Source organism: Perca fluviatilis, chromosome 8 (assembly GCF_010015445.1).
Source record: "Perca fluviatilis chromosome 8, GENO_Pfluv_1.0, whole genome shotgun sequence".
In the NCBI taxonomy this organism is placed as follows: Eukaryota; Metazoa; Chordata; class Actinopteri; order Perciformes; family Percidae; genus Perca; species Perca fluviatilis.
In genome coordinates this window covers 37,616,344-37,636,464 of record NC_053119.1, presented here as the reverse complement: position 1 = coordinate 37,636,464, position 20,121 = coordinate 37,616,344, and the positions used below count along the sequence as shown (strand labels likewise).

Here is a 20,121-nt window from a genome sequence, read left to right as displayed (position 1 = left end):
GTAACTTTAATAGGACTGACAAATAAGAAAGCCATCTGGACTCTGAACATTTACAATGACTTACAACCTCTTTAATGTAAATTCCATGCGCCCCTTTTTCATGCATGTACTGTATGTATACATTATATATATATATATATATATATATATATATATATATATATATATAAAAAAGCGAGTTGTCGGCAAGGCGAGCTTACAATGTTTCGGACTGTCTGCTCGACCTAATTGCATTTTAATATACTACATTTATACACCAATCCTACAGTAGGCCTAGCTAGGCTACGTGCAGAACTTTGTATGTTATTTCAGAAGTGAAAGAATGGCTTTTGTTGTTGATTTGCTTTACCCTGAGCTCGAGGAAAGGCTACACGGGCTGCACTCACTCGCTACGCTCGCTCGTTTGAATCAGATCCACTCATGACAACGTAGCCGGCTGATTCACGGGATTGACTGACTCGAGGGGTAACATACTACATTTATACACCAGACCTACAGTAGGCCTAGCTAGGCTACATGCAGAACATTGTATGTTATTTCAGAAGTGAAAGAATGGCTTTTGTTGTGGATTTGCTTTACCCTGAGCTCAAAGAGAGGCTGCACTCACTCGCTGCTCGCTCGTCTGAATCAGATCCACTCATAACAACGTTGCCGGCTGATTCGGCTGATTCGCGGGATTTACTGACTCCCGCGAGAACTCACGAGTCATCAACAACTCATGAGTCATCGACAACTCATGAATCACCAACAACTCATGAGTCATTGAGGGATCGTGAGTTCTCGAGTGAATCCCATGGTCTGCGAGCTTCCGGCTCTGAGTTTGCGGGTCGGGACTGTCTCTCTGCTCACTCAGGCGCTTGAGTTGACTTGTGGAGTTGCTGTTGCCTACGAAATTGTAAGTTATAAAGCTTTTTGCAGCTAAGATGGCTAGGAATAGTAGAAGCTAATGTTGCAAGAGGTTTGTGTGCGCCGCTGTTACCATTTTAGATTTAATTGTAGTAGGACTCAACTGAACCGGGTTAATGATGCTAGAGACTCGTGATTTGTGAGACAATTTAAAGACTCGGGTTAAAGATCCGAGTGAATCACGACTCGAACAGGTCTAATATATATATATATATATATATATACACACACACACATTTTTACATGTTCAAAATAAACTACAAAAACACTTGTTTACCTACATGACTTGTATTCATGCTTCATATACAGAACCTAGTAAAAAAGTTGAAATTGAAGCTAGGTTTTTTCTTTAGGAACAAATCTTGTTTTACGTTTTCTGCCAGAAAAAGGCTAGTCGATGCCACCTTTCTCTTTATTATTGATTATGGTGATCTGTTGTACATGAATTCCCCATCAAAGTGTCTTCAGGTGTTAGATGCTGTGTATCATGGAGCTTTAAGGTTCATTTCAAATTGCAGATACTTTACTGTATACTTTACTCCACTGTGAATTTGCCCTCTCTGTCAAATCGCCAGCTTACTCACCTTTACATGTTCATATACAAAGGCATTTTAGTCAGGCTCCCATGTTACATATCGGAATTTCTTTCTTTTACACAGAGTACTTATGGTTTATGGTCCCAGAACACGATCTCATTGAATGTACCTCAAGCCTGGACAGATATTTCTAAAAAGGCTTTCAAGTTTGCTGCACCTTCTACTTGGAATGACCTACAGAAAACACTCAAACTGCAGTGTCTAATTTCCTTAAACGGTTTTAAAGGTTATGTTAAAACCATAGAACATGAGTCCATCCACACGTGTAAATGTTTTAACTAATGGTACTTTTATTTAATTGAAGTGCACTTGAGATGTCTTTGCCTCTTTTGTGTTTGTTTTGTGATTGTAAATAGTTTTTTTATGTAACAAACTTGTTCTGCTATCTTGGCCAGGTCTCTCTTGAAAAACAGATTTTATATCTCAATGAGACTAACCTGGTTAAATAAAGGTTTAATAAAAAATTCACTGAGTACAATGAATTGCTTCCATTTGGAGTAAACCTATCCTAAAAGTCAAGGAAACCAGCAAATAAAGCATCATCTCCAGTTCTCATTGGTCGTGTGTTGTGGTTGTGTACTTACAGAGTAGGGCGAGCAGGAGTGTCGCGAGCAGCACGAGAAGACGGGCGCGGTGGGAGTGGGCGGAGCTGCAGTGCATCTTGTTCTTCTTACAGACGCACACCTGAACTTTGACCTCTGTGTTGTTGGACAAAGGGGGCACCCCCGAGTCAGTGATGAGCAACGGGAGCTGGTAGTTGGCTTTCTTCAGACTGTGCAAAAGCATGATTTGGGAGTGTGTGGCTGTAGGGGACACACAGAGGAAGGAGGAGGTTAAATCATGAATGAATAAAATGATAAATCAGCCATCCCGCTGTGTTACGTCCATCTATTCTGCATTCGACAGCTGCCCGCTTTGCACAGCAGAGCTAAATATGCGCATCATAACACAAAACCTATACGCCTCCAGCCATTCCTGACAATCAAAGCGACAAAATTGGCACCACTTAACGTTGCGTAAGATTGTTGCATTTTGTTGCATCACACTTTCAACTTCCTTAAGAGACACAAAAGAAAAGGCAGGAGGCTGTTCACTTCATGCTGAAATGTGCCACGATATGCAAAGCTGCACATTTTACTTGTCTGCCACGGCTGTTAACTCCCAAGTAAGGTGACTTTTAGTTTTTCATTTAATTAGAAAGTGTACATTGTCTAACTGTGTGATCAAAAGAATGTCACGAGGCAGCGGTAAACATTTCAGAAATGCAGAGGCCCTGTGTAGCACCCAATAATACAATTATTTCCTGAAAATGTGATAACGCCAGAAAATGTAATAAAACACAATAATGTAATAACAAATAATGTCGAGACTGATATTCTAATAAAAAAATTTTTTCAATAGAGTAATACCTTTCAGGTGGGTCATGCCCCCCCCCCAAAAAAAATAAAATAAATAATGATGTAATAATTGACGGATAATGTAATAATGTAACAAAAAAAAAAGGTTTTTCTCAGAAATATAAAGTGTGCAAGTACACAAAATTACTAATGTTACTCAAGCGAGCGATGAAGGCAAAACGGCATTGCCGATTTTAGACCCTTTTTAGGGGTTGCTCAAGCTCCCCTAAATTTCATTTCAGGCCCCCTAAAAATTTGAATTTTAATGCTTTAGGGCTAGAAACAGGTTGAATATCCTGGGTCGCTGTCGCCGATGCTATGCACCTGTAACCCAGTCAAGGAAAGGGTTAACAGAAATGTAGTGCTGGCCAATCAGAGGAGGTTGGTGCCAGACTCCCGGCTGAGTCTCTATCTGATCTGTCAGAGGGAGAGCAGGAGACAGTTGTGAAGTTTAACGTTGGTAGTCCCCAGAGAAGAAGTTGGTGATACCATGGCACTGAATATAACCCAAATAGAAATGTAAGCAACTAGAATTGCTGAATGTTAGAACATTGTGTCAAATTGGTCATTATTACTGTGACTTATAATGTGTCAGGTTTAGTTTCATCAGAGTTTCAAAAAACGTTAGCTGACGTTGTTGTTCAGTAGCTAGCTCAGAGATTATCGGCTAATGAACAGTCCCTCCAGAAAAACACGATTATGCGATCGCATAATTCAATGCATAATCAGCCAAAGTCCGCATATTTATGCGGGGGGGGGCCGCACTTTTTCAAATACGCCGCACTTTCGCCGCATAAATTGTCGCATAAATTGCCGATTTCCGCGCAAAATATGCGGGGTTTGCATGATTTCATAATCCCCGCATTTTCGTTGCAAAAAAGTCACATATATCTTAGCAGAAAGTTGAAAAATGTTGCGTTTACTTCACTCAAGAGCAGCCATTTTCCCGTGTTGCCATGGGAACGTTATGAAATAACGTAATTACGTGACGTGAACATCATCAAAAAGCAGGTTGTTGGGGGGGAATCACTTTTTTTCTCTTTTTCAGCAAACTGCAGTTTTTGCAAGTTCCCGCAATTTCATCACATAAAATTGTTGGAAAAAATATTCCATCGCATTTTTTAAGAAAACGTGCCGCATAATCAAGGATTTTTGCTCGCAACAATCACAAAAAAAACTCTTCTTCAACTTTTCTGGAAGGACTGAATGAAATTACTGATTAAGTGGGGGCCCCCCCTAAAGGTCTGATCCTAGAATCGCCCCTGCAAAACAGTGCAGTCAGACAGATTTAGTTTAAACACAGTGTACATACTGTACTTGGGTTGTGATCATGAAATAGTGCCAATCTGTTTCTTCATTCATCATTTATCATGTTCCACTTCAGCCACATGGACTTTTAAAGTGACAACGCATCCAGATTGGTGACAAATTAACGGAATAACCAACGATAGATTTCTCAGTAAGGTGATGTTCCACCACAAGCCTCCAGGGCAGCTTCAGTGTTTGCATTACACAAAGGGGATGTTAATTAGTGAGCTTTAGAGACATTGTTACCTCAGGGCAGAGCCAGGCTAGCGGTTTCCCCTGTTTGCCAGTTTTTTATGCTAAGTTGGCTGCTGGTGGTACCTTCCCATTTATCCTTCAGACATAGAGTGATATCGACCTTCTTATCTAACTCGAGGCAAGAAAGCAAATAAGTGCATTTTGTGTGGAAATGTATATATACGTATATAATGTAATTTGAAATGTTTCTGTTAGTGTTCAAAAACCAATGTATAAACAATAAGTAGCAAGAAGGATTAAAAATAGTTGTTGCAATAAATTAAGTTATTTTTATAGAGATAGTCGAGGTATAACCACCAACTCTCCTACCTGTGGTTCCACACGCACGCACGCGCACCCACACACACACACACACACACACACACACACACACACACACACACACACACACACACACACACACACACACACACACACACACAGCTTTACATGAGCACAGTGGCAGTCCATTTCTCTGGGAGCGGGCTCCTTCTGTGCTGGCCCTATCTGTCTCTTCCAGCCGTGGTGATTGAGGAGTGTCTGTACCTCCCTCTCCCGCTGTCAGTCACAGCTAATACCTCTAGGCAGGTTTTAGCTCTGCTCTGTCACTCAAACACACACAGACAGCGCTGCTGGTCATGCAACCCCGAAATCAATGTCTTGGTTGGTTGTCTGTCTATCCTCCTCCTCTCAGCCATCCTTTTGCTCTTCATCCTTATCAAAGGGTCCATATTAGTTAAGAGCTACCTGCTTTCAGCATGGACTCACATTAACACTGTGTGACAGGTTTTACCGTACAATTGTACACAGGTGAATTGAACCTGGACTGTATTTGCAATGACATTTACTTTTTGTTGAAACGTTTTTTCCCTCTCACCCATCTCATACCTTCCTTTTCTTTGTTTATTTTCATCCCTATCCCCAGGGTGCCTTTTGGCAACTCTGTGAGAATGGGCTCAAAGCTCCTTTTGAAAAGAAACACAGTGAGGGCGCAATAACAGAAAAGAAAAGAAAAGTGACTCATATACACTGATAGAACAAGTTGTGGTGTGTTCTATTAAGGTTGTTGTTAGTGAACAAATACGAAATATGTATTGACTGTTGTTCGTCAACAGTTGAAACGGTTCCTGTTATTAAACTCCATTGTTCTGTCTAAAACAGTTATTTTTATTTCAGTTTGCGGAGCGTACAAATCTCTTTTCAAAAATAAAATACTCACAGTTGACCCTGGTAACCTTCCATGTTTTATCCAGGCCGGGCTGTTTTCCCAGTTCTATTTTAAAGGGTGCAGCGTTGGGCGGGAGGTCCTTGTCACGCCCCCCAACTATGGCCACATTCATATCATGGGCGTCTTCACACACTCGCGCTACCGATGGTACCACGTAGGGGGCGTTGTCATTGTAGTCTTCCAGGTGAATGACCAATGAGCCGGTACCTGTGGCTGGAGGGCTGCCTGGAAACACAGAAAGTATACGAGTATTAGGAGAGGCAAAAGACAAAAGTGTTGATTGATTCACTCGGCACAATTTTGTGCACTGCTGTAGGCCTGGATGCTCATCATTGTTTGAAGAATGTGAACAGTAACGATCTGGGCAGATGTGAAAAGTACTCATGATAATTCTAAAGTTAATTCTCCTTTAAAAGGTCCAGTGTGTGGGAATTTCTCCAATCTAGCGTTGAGATCGTATATCGCGATCAACTCTCTCGCGCCACACAGTTCAAAGTACGTATTACAGCTACGGTAGCCTTCACGCTTCAAAAAGCCGGTCTCTTGCTCTTTTCCATATCCTTTTTCTTTTTCTGGGCGAAGAAGAAAATTGGATTTTGAATACGTGTGGTCCCACATGTTTTCCTTCTTCAAACTTGCCGGGGCCAGGAAGCTACGATACCCATTAGCAGCATTAGCAGCACCTGGGATTTTATCATGTGACAGCGAAAACACGATAGGCGGAGCAGTATGTCCTGTATATGTCCCTTACCGGCTAACGTATTTCAAGATGCCGCATGTTCATGCGAATGTAAAATTTCAAGCCAAAAGGAATACTTGGAATTGATGGTGGTGGTAAATATTCATGAAAAAGGAGAAGTTTGTGAATGGGCAACACAGATTTTGATAATGAACAACTAAACACGTTACACACTGGACCTTTAAGTGTTTTTTATTCTGCCATGTCGAAATGTGTTCAGCTAATAATCCAAGACCTGATGCTTTTAAAAATACTAAATGCCAATAAACCTAATAAGATCCATCCTGCTCTTTTCTCCTCTGCTGACCTAATTCGACCCAAATCAAAACACAAACGTGTCATTTAAATGCCGGAAGAGCATCAATCACAGTGGCTCGTGTTTTTCAAGAGAACATTTTGACTTGGCACGTGGATGCCGGGTTAAAAAGCAGCTTGGCTCTTCTCTATTACTGCTCTCTGTTTTACTGCGATTAGAGGTTATTAAAAAAGTGCGCACGGCATCCACAACAGCACCAGAGGTCAGTTGGCAATTAACACCTAAAGACAAGATCTGTAATTGGAAAATGGTGCTCCTCCACCTTTTCAAGGTAAAAAAAATAATATATATTTGCAGACAATTTAGGGCAGAGAGAGAGGGTAAAAAAAACAAGTCAAGATATATGTGCAATAAATGTCAAGTGACGATGGAATAAAACCCAGTCTGGGTTTTTTATGGCGCTGTTAGATTAAGCTGCATACATTAAGCAGGAAATGTTCCCACGGTGAAATGCTGATTAGGTGAAAGTTGACTTTTTAGGACAAACTAACGAGTCAACATCCCTGGGATGTTTTAATGTTAAAATATGACAAGAATTAGAAGAGAGAAATCTTGCCCAGTTTCATAATAGTCAGGTTTGGTCAGAGCTTCATCATCTACGAAACATCATTGTAATCAGATATGAATAAAATAAAGCTTTCTGATCCGCTGAATTAAAATGTGGATTTACCACTCAAGTAGTTTTTAAAACAATGGGTTCCTAATTTCAGAAAGATAAGCTGGTGGTGCTGAAATTACAACAGTTTTACCAGCTATAGCTAAATAACTAGTTCATTTGAAGTTAACTCATCATCTGCTGACTTAAATAATGACTTCAAATGAGAACCTTGTCAAACTGGTCTTAAACTACATTTATAAGAGAGCTAGGCCATACTGATAAGATATTTCCCACCTGCCAGAATGAGCTACTCGACTCTGACTACATTCTAAGGGAGGTAGGCTATTCTGATTATTATTTCCCACCTGACTGAATGAGCTACCCTACTTTGAACTACATTTATAGAGAAGGTAGGCCGTTCTGATAGACATTTTCTACCTGATAGAATAAGGTACCCTACCCCCCGGATTCAAACCTTAGACCATCTGTGTCGAGGCATATACGTCTACATATGTGCGCCCGCTCTACCCACTGATTCAACCCAGCCACGCAAGATACCCTACTTTAACTACATTTATAGAGGAAGTAGTCTATTCTGATGGATATTTCCACCTGTCAGAATAAGCTACCTTACTTTAGACTACATTTATAGAGGTAGGCCATTCTGATAGATATTTACCACCTGACAGAGTGAGCGTCCCTACTGAAACTACATTCATAAGGGAGGTAGGCCATTCTGATAGATATTTCCCAGCTGACAGAATGAGCTTGCCTACTTTAAACCACAATTATAGAGGAGGTAGGCCTTTGTGATAGATATGTTCTACCTGGCAGAATAAGCCACCTTACATTAAACTACATTTATAGAGAAAGTAGTCTATTCTGATGGATATTTGCTACATGACAGAATGAGCTTCACTACTTCAGCTACATTTATAGATATAGTAGGCCATTCTGATTGATATGCCCCACCCCTGACAGAATGAGCTACCTTACTTTAGACTACATTTATAGAGAAAGTAGTCTATTCTGATGGATATTTCCTACCTGACAGAATGAGCTACCTTACTTTAAAGCAACACTATGTAACTTTTCCCACTCCGGTCCCCCTACAGGTTGGAAGCGGGAAAAGTTAAATAGTGTTGCTTTAAACTACATTTATAGAGTTTATATCTTTAACCTCCCCAAGTTCTCTCACACTACACCGCTCCTCCGCTCTCTTCACTGGCTACCAATTGCAGCCTGCATCCGCTTCAAGACACTAGTACTTACATACAGGGCCATGAACGGATCAGCCCCAGCTTACATCCAGGACATGGTCAAACCATATACTCCAACCCGCTCACTTCGCTCTGCATCAGCCAAACTGCTTGCTGCCCCCTCACAACGAGGGAGAACTAATCACTCAACAAAATCCAGACTGTTCACTGTCCTGGCTCCCAAATGGTGGAACGAGCTCCCCATCGACATCAGGATGGCTGACAGCCTACACATCTTCCGCTGAAGGCTAAAAACACATCTCTTCCGACTACACCTTGGATAAAAAACAACAAAAAAAAAATAAAAACTCTTGAACCTGCACTTTCATGTCTCTTTGTAGCTTTGCTTACTTAAAGCTAATGTATTTGCACTTAATACTTGTTGTCTCGAGTTTGTACCTTCAAAGTTGAAAGCACTTAATTGTAAGTCGCTTTGGATAAAAGCGTCAGCTAAATGACATGTAATGTAATGTAATAGAGGAAGTAGGCCAGTCTGATGTACATTTCCTACCTGACAGAATGGGCTACCCTACTTTGAAGAGGCACTTGATTGCGACATGATATTGTGCTAAAAGAATGCGGCTAACGCAACATATCCCAGACAAAATGTCAGCATCACCACCAGCTGATGATCCATGTAGAGGACAGAGATCAAGAAGTATTTCTTGTATTGCACTGTAGAGCTAGTCACTCTAGGCTAGTTAGAACAATATAAGATCAGACTGTTCATTCTAACTTGACTATGATTGCCTGCTTAACTTACATCCTTATACAGCAGTATATTTTCCCTTTTAACAATACAAGAGCAAAGAATTTTGGGATAAGATCTAACCAATGTGTTTGACACCGCCACATGACACGCGGATGCCACGGTCATGTGTTACGGTGTTTAAAACGGCCACCGCGCAGCAGTAAATACAACATAAACAGAACGGTCCTTTATGTCATTCTGTCGTTCGGGTACGAGGATGTGTAGGGAGAAATCCAAAGCTCGACAGGTCAAACGTGTCTAGCTAAGGCTGCTAAGATATGATTAGCCAATCGCTGTTCGGGGGAGGGTTTTAGGGAACGGTCAACTGGATGCCTGAATGAATGCTGCTGTAAAACAATTCGAAACTGACAATATCTGTTGACATTTTGCTTCTTTACATTGACCCAAGCACTGGTTTTCATAATGTCTTTCATTTGGATGCCATGTACACAAAGTATTGGTGTAAACATGGACTGCAATGGAGTTATCCCCACATAATGCAAGTCCTTTCTCTGTATATGTGCAGGAACTGCTTACCTTGGAATATACCCCAGGCTACATAACAAAAATGCCAACTACATTTCTCATCTCAATGCTGAGGCTTTTTATTCACCCACACAGAACCTCTTAAACAGAAGCAACATAAAGTGCTGCCCAGGCTGCTGAATCCCTCTGGCAGAGCAATAGAGGCAAGCATCCAAGTGCTAAATATTCACTATTTGTGTAAATGCATCAACGTACTGTATGTCAAGTGCAGTGGAAACCTTAAAGGCACGAGTAGGTGCTGATTTTCAAGGATAACGCCAGTTATCCAACTTTATATATACCCATAGAGACACTTATCCAGAAGTTGTAGTTGGGTGTATAATATAACAACAATATTTCCATTCAGAACAGAAGACACAGGAGGAAAAAAAACAAAAGGATGGATGGCAGGAGCAGACATTTTCGCTGATTTATATCAATCTGCAGAGAAATGTATACAGTATATAATATAATAATATAATGATCAAGATCTGTTTGTTTGCTATGCTCAAAACTTTAATTCCATTCTCAGCAGTACAGCCATCAGAAGATTGGGATTGGGAGCGATAGGGAGAAATCAAATTTAATGGTAGCGAGTTTGGCACTCCTACTGTATAATAAAACGTGAAATGACTGCTATCTCTGCGCTCGGTTGCTTGTCTGAACGCAGTCAAGGAATGAAACTAAACAGCAAACAGCCCTTACTGTTGATAAGTACGACTGTGACAATATCAGAAGCACATCAAGAGCAGAGAGGAATTACTTTAGCAAGAGCCGACGGAGAATGTGTTGAAAAGCAAATCAAAGACAGTAGCTCTTCAGGCGAGACCTTAGATAATCTATTATCACTCGAGACGTGAGACCAAGAGAGAGCCCCCTCGTCAGTAAAAAAGATGCAAATTTCAACCAATTTGTAGTTGGAGAGGCCTTCTCTGTGCTTGGCTAGCTTTAAATGAAGCTGTTTGTCTTCCTAAACGAATACTCCTCACACCTAATCACTCTAATTCTCTGCTCGGCTCTTCTCCAACTCCTCCTCATCGCCGTTGCATCACGCCTATGTCATCATCAGCCTGCCACGGCGTCAATGGAGCTTGTCTGCTGGCCTCTACTTCACACCGTTTTGTCACTAAAGTTCTGATTGAACACGCTGCAAGTTTCTAAAGGAGATCTTTGCCGGTACAACGCATCTACCCAGCTCTGCGTGCTAGGCACTTAAAAGTACATAAAAAGTGAAGTAGTTAAAGGAAGGAAGGACATGGGAGGATTTGCTGGGATAATTTTCAGGGTGATGAAAACATGTAAAAAGAACTATGCGCCCTCATTATCTTGTTGGAGTTGTTCAGTGTGAAAAATGTGTTTGTGACATCAAGCTATCAAACTGTTATTAACGGAGGTTTCAACCTCTGTGTACATTTCTTACAAAAAATAACGTCAATGCCCAGAGAACGCAGGGCATAGATTGGTGTTTTAGCCCCCAACGTCGTCTTCCAGGCAGCGCTGCCTGGAAGGCACCAAGGGGGTAAGCTTCGCTTCAGAACTCAAACCTCCTATGGTGCCATTTTGATGCTACAAAGAGATCACCTCCCGTTAGCATTCCATTGACTGCCATTCATTTTGACGTCACTTTGACAGCGAATAACTTTACATCTGAAGCGTTTAAAAACTCTATTTGTCCGTTGTTTATTTCTAAAGAAACACGACAATGTGTAAAAGGCTCCATTACCTTGTACCTCATGTTATGGCTCCGTAGCAAATGGTTTTGTAAAAAGAGGCTAATGATTGTGTCATAACCAAGTGACTGTCGCATAGTAGAGGAATTACCGTATAGTACAGGAGAAGCTCGCAGGAAGTTTCGACTTACGTTAGCTGTTTAGGTTTAATTACTAATGTTAATTAGCATGTTAGTGATCAATAATTAGCCTGTGCCTATGTTATCTCCTTACATATACATACGCTCTCCGTATCTGCAAGATTGGGAATGATTGAGATTTCTCTCGGCACAGCTACCAGAAGACTTCCAACTTTCAGACACGTTGCTCACCTCACATTTACGTTGTCTGTCAGTTGGAGGCTGCACAGTAAAGCTAGTTATCACCAGAAAAGTGCTTCTAATAGCCTTCACTGGTCTCCGTCCAGAGCAACGGGCTCTGTTGGTCCATTTTATATATGTCAATGGAAGGCACTCGGATTAGGCAATGGTTAGGGTTAGGTGCTTTGAAGTCGACGTTGGGGGCTTAAAACACCATCGAGTGCACATATTGGCCACATCACAGAAAACACGATTAAAGAAGGAATCTCTGCATCTTATGTAGTGTGTGTCTGTGTGCGCGTGTGTGTGTGTGTATAATCCTGTAATGCCGTGTTTGTGTGTTATTTAAGGCTTGACTCTTCTCCTCTAGTACCTCAGATAATAATGGCGTTCAGAGTGACTTACTCAATTATTTAGTTGTTTAGGCAATTGCTATGTTTCAAAAGCAAATTGTCAGTCTTAACGGCCACATTGGCGGGTAGAGAGTAATGAAACCACAGCTACAGCGCATACAGTAACTAGTGAATATAGTAGTTTAGTACTACACTGTTCCAGGTTAGGGGTGGGCGAAAAAATCAGTTCAGCATAGTATTGTGATATTTTCCGTGGCAATACTGTATCGATGCACAGACGCCAAGTATCGATCTATTATTATATATCTGTTGGTCAGTTTGTCTGCTTGACAATCCCATTTTGCAGCAATAAAATGAACAAACTGAATTTTTTTAAATCTTTGCTATCAGCCTCTGGTGATTCCCAGTCTGTGCCCATATTTCCTTTCACAATAAACAGTTCCAGTAAAACTCTGGGCTGTATGTCTAAGAACCCTTAACAACAATAAAGGTTCTGTGTCATTCTATGACTATGGTTGAAGAAACACTTTGCTTCTTTTTCGTTTTCAGAGACCTGAAGAAATGACAACACATCTATTAGCAAGACTAAAAGCCTACATGCTAGCAACCCTGCAAGGCTGCACTTAGTCACAGCGGTGCTTCGAGCTAAATGCTAACGTCAGACAGACATCGCCATGCCTGCAGCAACGCTGCTAGCATGGATACAAACTTGCATCGCCATACCAATTTGCAGGACAGTGTTTGTAAATCACAGGAGAGACATCTTTTTCCTGCATAAGTCTGCATAAGCCCTCCTTGTCTTTATTTTAGTCCGTCTCCCCCACAGCAGTGGTTGACCCTAGGCATTGCAATGTACTGTAAAAATTAATCCCAATTTGCCTGCACGTGAATACATTTGGTAAATTTGATGTAATCCAATCACTTTTGAGGCTCTGACAATTTGCATCTTGCTAACAGGTTAAAATACCAGATGTAGTGCACTGTTTTGCTCTGCAGCCCTCATTTTCTTTGCTTTTATAGATAGATAGATAGATAGATAGATAGATAGATAGATAGATACTTAATTCATCCCAGTGGAAATTTTAGGCATCCAGTAGCTTAGACCACCATAACACAAAAAACACACATACACACATATATCTCACATACACAAAAATCACTCACAGAAATGTAAAGAGTTAACTATTTGTGAAGTGATTACAAAGGTCTGGTATGTACTGACCATATGATGCAATGACCATGATAAAGGTAGAGGGTGTGCAATGGTGGTAGTGCAAAAGTGAACAGTGCAGGGATTGAACAGTGCAATAGCTTATTATTAAATATGCAATATGACTATGACAAGACAAGATAATAGATAATAGAAATGCTTGACAAACAAAAAATAAATAATATACTTTAAGGTTTAATTAAATAGCAGAGATGAAAACAGACCGTTTTGAAACTTGCACAAGCTAAGTAACTCCTTTATTCAAATGAAGTGTGTTTTTTTTTTTTTTTTTTAAATTAGATAATACATGAAGTATTATTTTCACTGAAAAATTGAGCAGTCCAAAGCTAAAATTAACTTTCCACAAGTGGGAATTGATGCTGATAAATTGGTTTCAGAGCAGGAATTACACTAATTAAGGAGTGAGATTAGGTTTAATTGTCCCCATCAAAGTCCCTCTTCAATACTAAAAGGAGCGAAGCCCACGAGCCACTTCAGGCAGCCGACTCGACAGCTACGGTACTCTCGCACATGACAAACTCCAACACACGCTTTGCAATATGGCAGCCAATTTAAAATGATTTGGTCTGACATGCTGATGCTGGACTACTCATTTACTTGATTGCTGTAAAAATCTATCTGGGAAGGGTTCTTCTGCTCCTACAGTCAGTTAATTAAAGGCTCTGACACACCAACCCGATTATTGGCCGTTGGACAGTCTGGCGAGCAGTGGCGAACCGGGCAAAATCCTCTGCGCCGCGAAGCGGTTTTCTGTTAGCCTATCTACCATTTCACTGTGTGGGGAATTGGCAAATCGGCGCCCCCTGCAGCTGCAGGCGCTCTGCTTGCACCCCCTACTTTCACAATGAAATGGACTAGTCCGTAATGGTGCGGACGCGCAAGATAAACACACGGTGACAGGAGAACTGGGAAGTACACAGAGACGGAGCAAGACGAGTCTAAAACTTTCTTTTATGTCAATGGTCTAAACGCAAAAATGAAACAAATTTACCCAAGCGGCTCAAATAAAAGAAAAAAGCGAAAAGACACGTTTTCGGCAGTAGCAGGACCTTCATCAGCTCTGTCGGCGGCAGTGGCAGTGGCATGCAAAGTGAGGAGAGGGACAGAGATGGCGCCAAACGCAAACTCTGTATATACACAGCGGTGGAAGAAGTATTCAGATCCTTTACTTAAGTAAAAGTATTAATACCACACTGTTAAAATACCCTGTTACAAGTAAAAGTCCTGCATTGAAAATGCTACTTCAGTAAAAGTATGTAAGTATCATCAGGAAAATGGTCTTAAAGTATTAAAAGTAAAAGTACTCAATACAGAAAAATCCTCCCGTTTTAGAAACTGGAAACAATCCAAACAGGTCTGTATTTAATCGGCTAATCATTTCAGCTGGACTTGTAGGTAGTACATTGTTGAGTAGTTTAATTTATAATCAAATATGGTATTATATAAATTATTCCATGTTACGCCCAAAACACACCTATGAATTAATGAAGACACAAAGTAAAACCCTTTTGAACAATGCGCCCGGTGCACGGACCCTTTTTTCTGCCATCAAAACTAGCAAAAGTGGATTTGGACACGCCCTAAACGCACCTGCGCCAGGCGCTTCACGCCATGCGCTTAGATCGTTAAAATAGGGCCCATGATGTGTTTTACAGACAGATAAGTTGTTCTATTGTAACATTTAAATTAACATTACAGTGGGAATGCAGAATGAATGCAGCGAAACATGTACTTTCGAGGAATTCCTGCCAGTGCCAACTTCATCACCTCCAACCTCTTTACTTTAGGCGTCGCCCTCCTGCTCCTTCTCCATCGTCCACCACTGCTCCCGACACCTCCACCTGCCCGCGGCCGGCAGTCGGACAGCCCTGGCATTCTCCCGTCTGCCCACAGATGAGAGGAGCAAGCAGACTGATTGACTCCTGGGGCAGTCGGGGCTAATCCACAAGCTACAGGCTGCAGCCTGAGATTTCTTTCTCTCTCTTCCCTGCTTTCTCTTTATATCTCTCCATCTACCCCCCAAGCCACTCTTTTGCTCCCTACACTTTGCCTTCAGGCCAATGCTCTCTTTATGTCTGACTGTCACTTTCTGCTGTTATTGCTTTTTCTTTTCTTCTTTTTGTTGTCTGAGGTTTTTTTCTCCCCACCGTTGTAGAAGAGGAGGGAAAGGCAGGGTTGTGACCGGCAGCGGTTTGAAAATGTACCAATTTCTGCCCCTGCATGGCATGCTGAGCATAAAATCCATGATCTGTTAGCACTTGGTCTTTCCACTTTTTTTTTTTAAAAAAATTTTTTTTTTTTTTTTTTTTTTTAAAAAAAAAAAAAAAAAAAAAAACAAAAAAAAAAATAATGAAGTGGGGAAAAAGTACAGCCTGTTCCATTTTTTTATTATTGGCAAAGTCATACATTTGATCAGTTTTTCTTACTGTGAAATAAGTCTGGCAAGCACAGGGCAAGTGCTCTAGCCAAGAGTAAATTCACAGGATTAAAAAAATAAATAAAAAAAGCTCACTTGTAGAGTTTGTCACCAAGGACAAAGCTGAAAGATGACTATTGTTATCTGGCAACATTTCTTTTTCTCATTAGAACCACCATTAAACACCAGGGCAGCCTAGGTGCAAACAACCAGTGGATGATGCCCTTGCCTGAAAATATTCAGCATTGTTATTACTATGATTATTTTCTTCGGCCACATACAAGTGGATGATGAAGGAAAATGAAATAACAGCAAGCATGGGCTAGAGGAAGCAGGGAACAGGGCTATCGCGCATGAGGAATGGCTCATTGGAAAATGTCACAATACATCATGCTGCAGCTAAACAATCAGGAAGACTAATTCACAGGTGGACTATAGCAAGGTAATGGAGGAGAAAGAGACCAAATAAATGAAGGCAAAAACTAAAATGAGAAAAGGAGGAGGTGGACGCGGGAGGAGAGGAGCTTTGAAGGGGAGTGATTTTGAAAATTATATGATCATATTAAGTGTCTGCCATGCCAGAATAAAATGTGACTGTAATCTAGTTAAATCTATTCCCTCTCACTTTACAGTGTCCGCTAGCAAAACAGAAAATACCTTACTCTTTATCAGGACCTGTACATGCAGTAACAGCACTATACTGAGCCATCCCATTTCTCTTCATTTACTGAAACGGCTTCCTGAGTCCATTCTTGTTGAAACTGTTTTATATGCAGTATGAGCAACAATGATCACACATTATGTTAGGATCTGTATACTATCACACTGGGGTACTTCTTCTTCCTTTCTGTGTCTAACAGCATTGTACTCTATTGTCCTCAGTTTGTGTTGACCAGCATTATACGACCAGAAGAGGAATCAAGGCACAGACAATAAAACAGCACACGGTAAAAAGCCAAAACACACGTAACACAAAACCAGGAAACACTTATCAAGACTTATATACGTGTATACTCATATAGATAGAGAGATCGATATTTATTGTCCCGTGAGGGAGATGTGTTTTCACAGCCAGTTTCATGCACATGGCAATATACACGGACACATAAGTCAAGAGATAACAAAAAAGGTATATAGACACATAGAAACAACCACATTTACGACAACGACACCGGATCTATACAAAGTCAGATAGTTAGTTCAGCAGTGGTATGGCAGATGCGACAAAAGTTCTGCCAAAGCGAGTCCTTCTACACCTCAGAGTCCTGTATCTGACTGATTTAGTCAAGTCAAGGTATTTATTCATAGAGCACATTTAAAACCAACCTAGGCTGAACAAAGTGCTGTACAAAGTTATATTATAAAAACGAAGGAAGACAATAAAAATATAGACACAATGAACATCATGCAAACGACACACTTCTTTACAAATGTCCCTAAACGAAATCATACGCCAAAGAATAAAAATGTGTTTTAAGACGAGACTCAAAGATCTTGGCAGTAGAGGAGGACCTGATATGAATGGGAAGTTTGTTCCAGAGTCTCGGGGCCACAACGGAGAAGGCCCGATCCCCCTTTGTTTTCATCCCAGACTGTGGACTAGCTAACAGGAACTGATTAGACCATCTTAGGTTCCTGGAGGAGTGATGTAGGGTAAGGAGATCAGCAATATATAAAGGGGCCGATCCATGTAATGCCTTAAAACCAAGTAACATGGTAACCAGTGAAGAGAAGCCAATTTCGGGGAGATGTGATCCCTCCTCCTAGTACCAGTCAACAGTCTACGGCCGCATTCTGGACGAGCTGCAGACGTGATGAAGATGATTGGCAAATCCCAGAATACAAGGAGTTGCAGTAGTCAATACGAGACGAAATAAGAGTGTCAAAGGTGGTTGGGGTACACATTACCACAGCTGCAACATATATATGATAAACGGGTCAGGGGTAAGGCTAACCAAAATTTTAACTGCCCTGATCACCCACTCTTTGGGGAGTTTAATCTGCTCCCCTCAGGTCGCTGTTTTAGGCTACCTATGTTAAGAACTAGACGTGCCAGGGATTCCTTTAGTCCTGGAACCTGAATTCACTTGATTGACATCTCTTGAAAAATGTTATACAGTATGTGATTAGTTATTTATTCATTCATGTCCTGTGTTGTGTTTATAATGTTGTCGGCATCGGGTGGTGCTTTTTTTTTAACTGTATATGTGTTTCAGACATCCTGCTGCACACTAAATTTCCTTTTCCAAGGATAAATAAAGTGAAACTTGACTTGAAATTGAAGAGCAAGAATAACAGTCTCCAAGTCCTTACGACAGAGGAAGGATTTTAGTTTAGCAATAGTCCCGAGATGAAAAAAGCTACATTTGACAACAGAACTAATTTGTAGTAATTTTACTGTATGTGTTTTAGATCAGGCAGTAAAGTAAAATTGGTAACACGTACAGTTTTGAGATGTGAAATTCTATGGAAGCATTCTAAAATACCTTGTTTTCTCTCTATCTTGTAAGATAGATGTTGTTTTTTTCCCCCTTGGAAGCAAAATAAGAAAGATAGGAATCGTTTGAAAAATTGTGTTTGGCTAATTTTAGCAGAACTTTAATCTTAAAGAAAATAAAACAACTTGCACGAAGATAAACATTACAAAGCCCTTGTGGATCTGACATGAAATACACTGGAGACTGGTTTAGCTTTGAATATTGATCACTCAAATATTGATGAAACCTCACAAGTGTATTTTAAGAGATTTATTGGAGTTTTTTTCCCTCTTTCAGTCCAAACGGTGTTAAATCCGTATCAGGTTATAGTCCAGTTAAAAGAAACAAACTACTAAAGGAGAACAACGTTTAGATTACAATAAATTACAAAGTGATAAAAACTCCTGATACTTTATGGATTGTAAATGTATTTTAATGGCAATGTCAGCATTTACAATCAAACCAGAGTCGCACATGCCATTTCACTTTCCTCTAGTCAGTGCATTTCGTGGAAAGAGCGGCTACTTCCATCCCGTGCGCTCTCGGTCATGCCGAAGAAAGCCGTTCCTATCTGGTTTTGTGTTTTCCAGTTCCCTTCTATCTGTCTTGCCACTGTATGAGTCCCCGACCTTTTTAAAACTCCCTTCAGATAACCCACTTCATTCTGAGCCATCACTCATCAGTCTCCTCAGGGCTTCAGCAAACACTATCACATGACACCCTGCTAATCTGATTGGCTGATCAGAACTGTAAATGAAACCAGCCAGAGCCAATTACAATAGGCACAAGTCATTAAGAGAGATGACTTCGGGGAGAGAAGCGGTGCTGGGGACAGGTGCATCGCTGCTAGTCTGGCAAATTACTTTCAGAATAGAGTTTGGGTTATCAGTTGCTAGGGGGGGGTAGGAGGCTTACACGGCAAGCTCTTTTCAAACTAATTAAACACCAAAATATTCCTCCTTGGGAGATTTCTTGTTTTGGTCCACTTCCAGAGTAAAAACTTGCTTCAGGATTTTTACTATGATTGGATGTTGGAGCAAAGCAACCTTTAGTAAGTTTGTTAAACTCACACTACTTAACTAGCCTGGATGCCAGCCGAACTTAGCCCCCGCCCCCACAATATTTGGGGTCAGGAAGTTCGGTCTGGACTTGATCCGTTGTGGAGCAACTATGCTCCAACCAGAGCTGTTTGGACCAATCAAATTGTCAGGGTGGGCTTCATACAATGATGGACAGATGATCAACAGTAACGTAATCAACCACATCACCAAAGAGCGCTTGGGTTGAATTTGTTTACAACAAAGATGGCTGCCGCTGGAGAACTTCCATGTGTAGACTCCGCCATCGCGTCCGTTATAGAAGATATCGACAGCGCATTCATTTTAAAAGAGGAACAGGGAACTGCGATCCTGGCATTTGTCGATCGGAAATATGTTTTCGCCGTCCTTCCTATGGGATTCGGCAAAAGTTTAACGCTCAACATACGTCACATACTCCGTGGCTCTGATTGGTTGTAGGTCTATCCAATTGAGTGCAGAGGCATTTTCTTTCCTGGTTCGGTTGGAACACGCCCCATAATCCCAGCCCAATGGAGTGGTATGACCACGTCAGGCTACTACTTAACAGCACTTAAGCAATATCTAATGGCCTATTGGGCCAAACTGAAATTATAAAAAGCTCATTTTAAACAGTTTAAGCGTGTTGCTGTGCAAATAGCAATAAACCAAAGATTAGTTACACATTCAAAAATAATTAAAG

The 20,121-nt window shown here is 40.9% G+C and overlaps 1 protein-coding gene across 6 annotated transcripts in view; it reads right to left on the bottom strand.

The window, feature by feature from the left end:
* The window catches only part of cdh13 (cadherin 13, H-cadherin (heart)), a 460,326-nt gene that overhangs the window by 33,016 nt on the left and 407,189 nt on the right, over nucleotides 1-20,121 (bottom strand). For all 6 annotated transcript variants that reach the window (XM_039809525.1, XM_039809523.1, XM_039809521.1 and 3 more), the window contains 2 exons: nucleotides 5,661-5,894; nucleotides 2,087-2,305 (listed from right to left, as the gene is read on the bottom strand). In XM_039809525.1, the coding sequence (XP_039665459.1) occupies nucleotides 2,087-2,305; nucleotides 5,661-5,894 (453 nt within the window). The remainder of the gene's footprint in view (nucleotides 1-2,086; nucleotides 2,306-5,660; nucleotides 5,895-20,121) is intronic.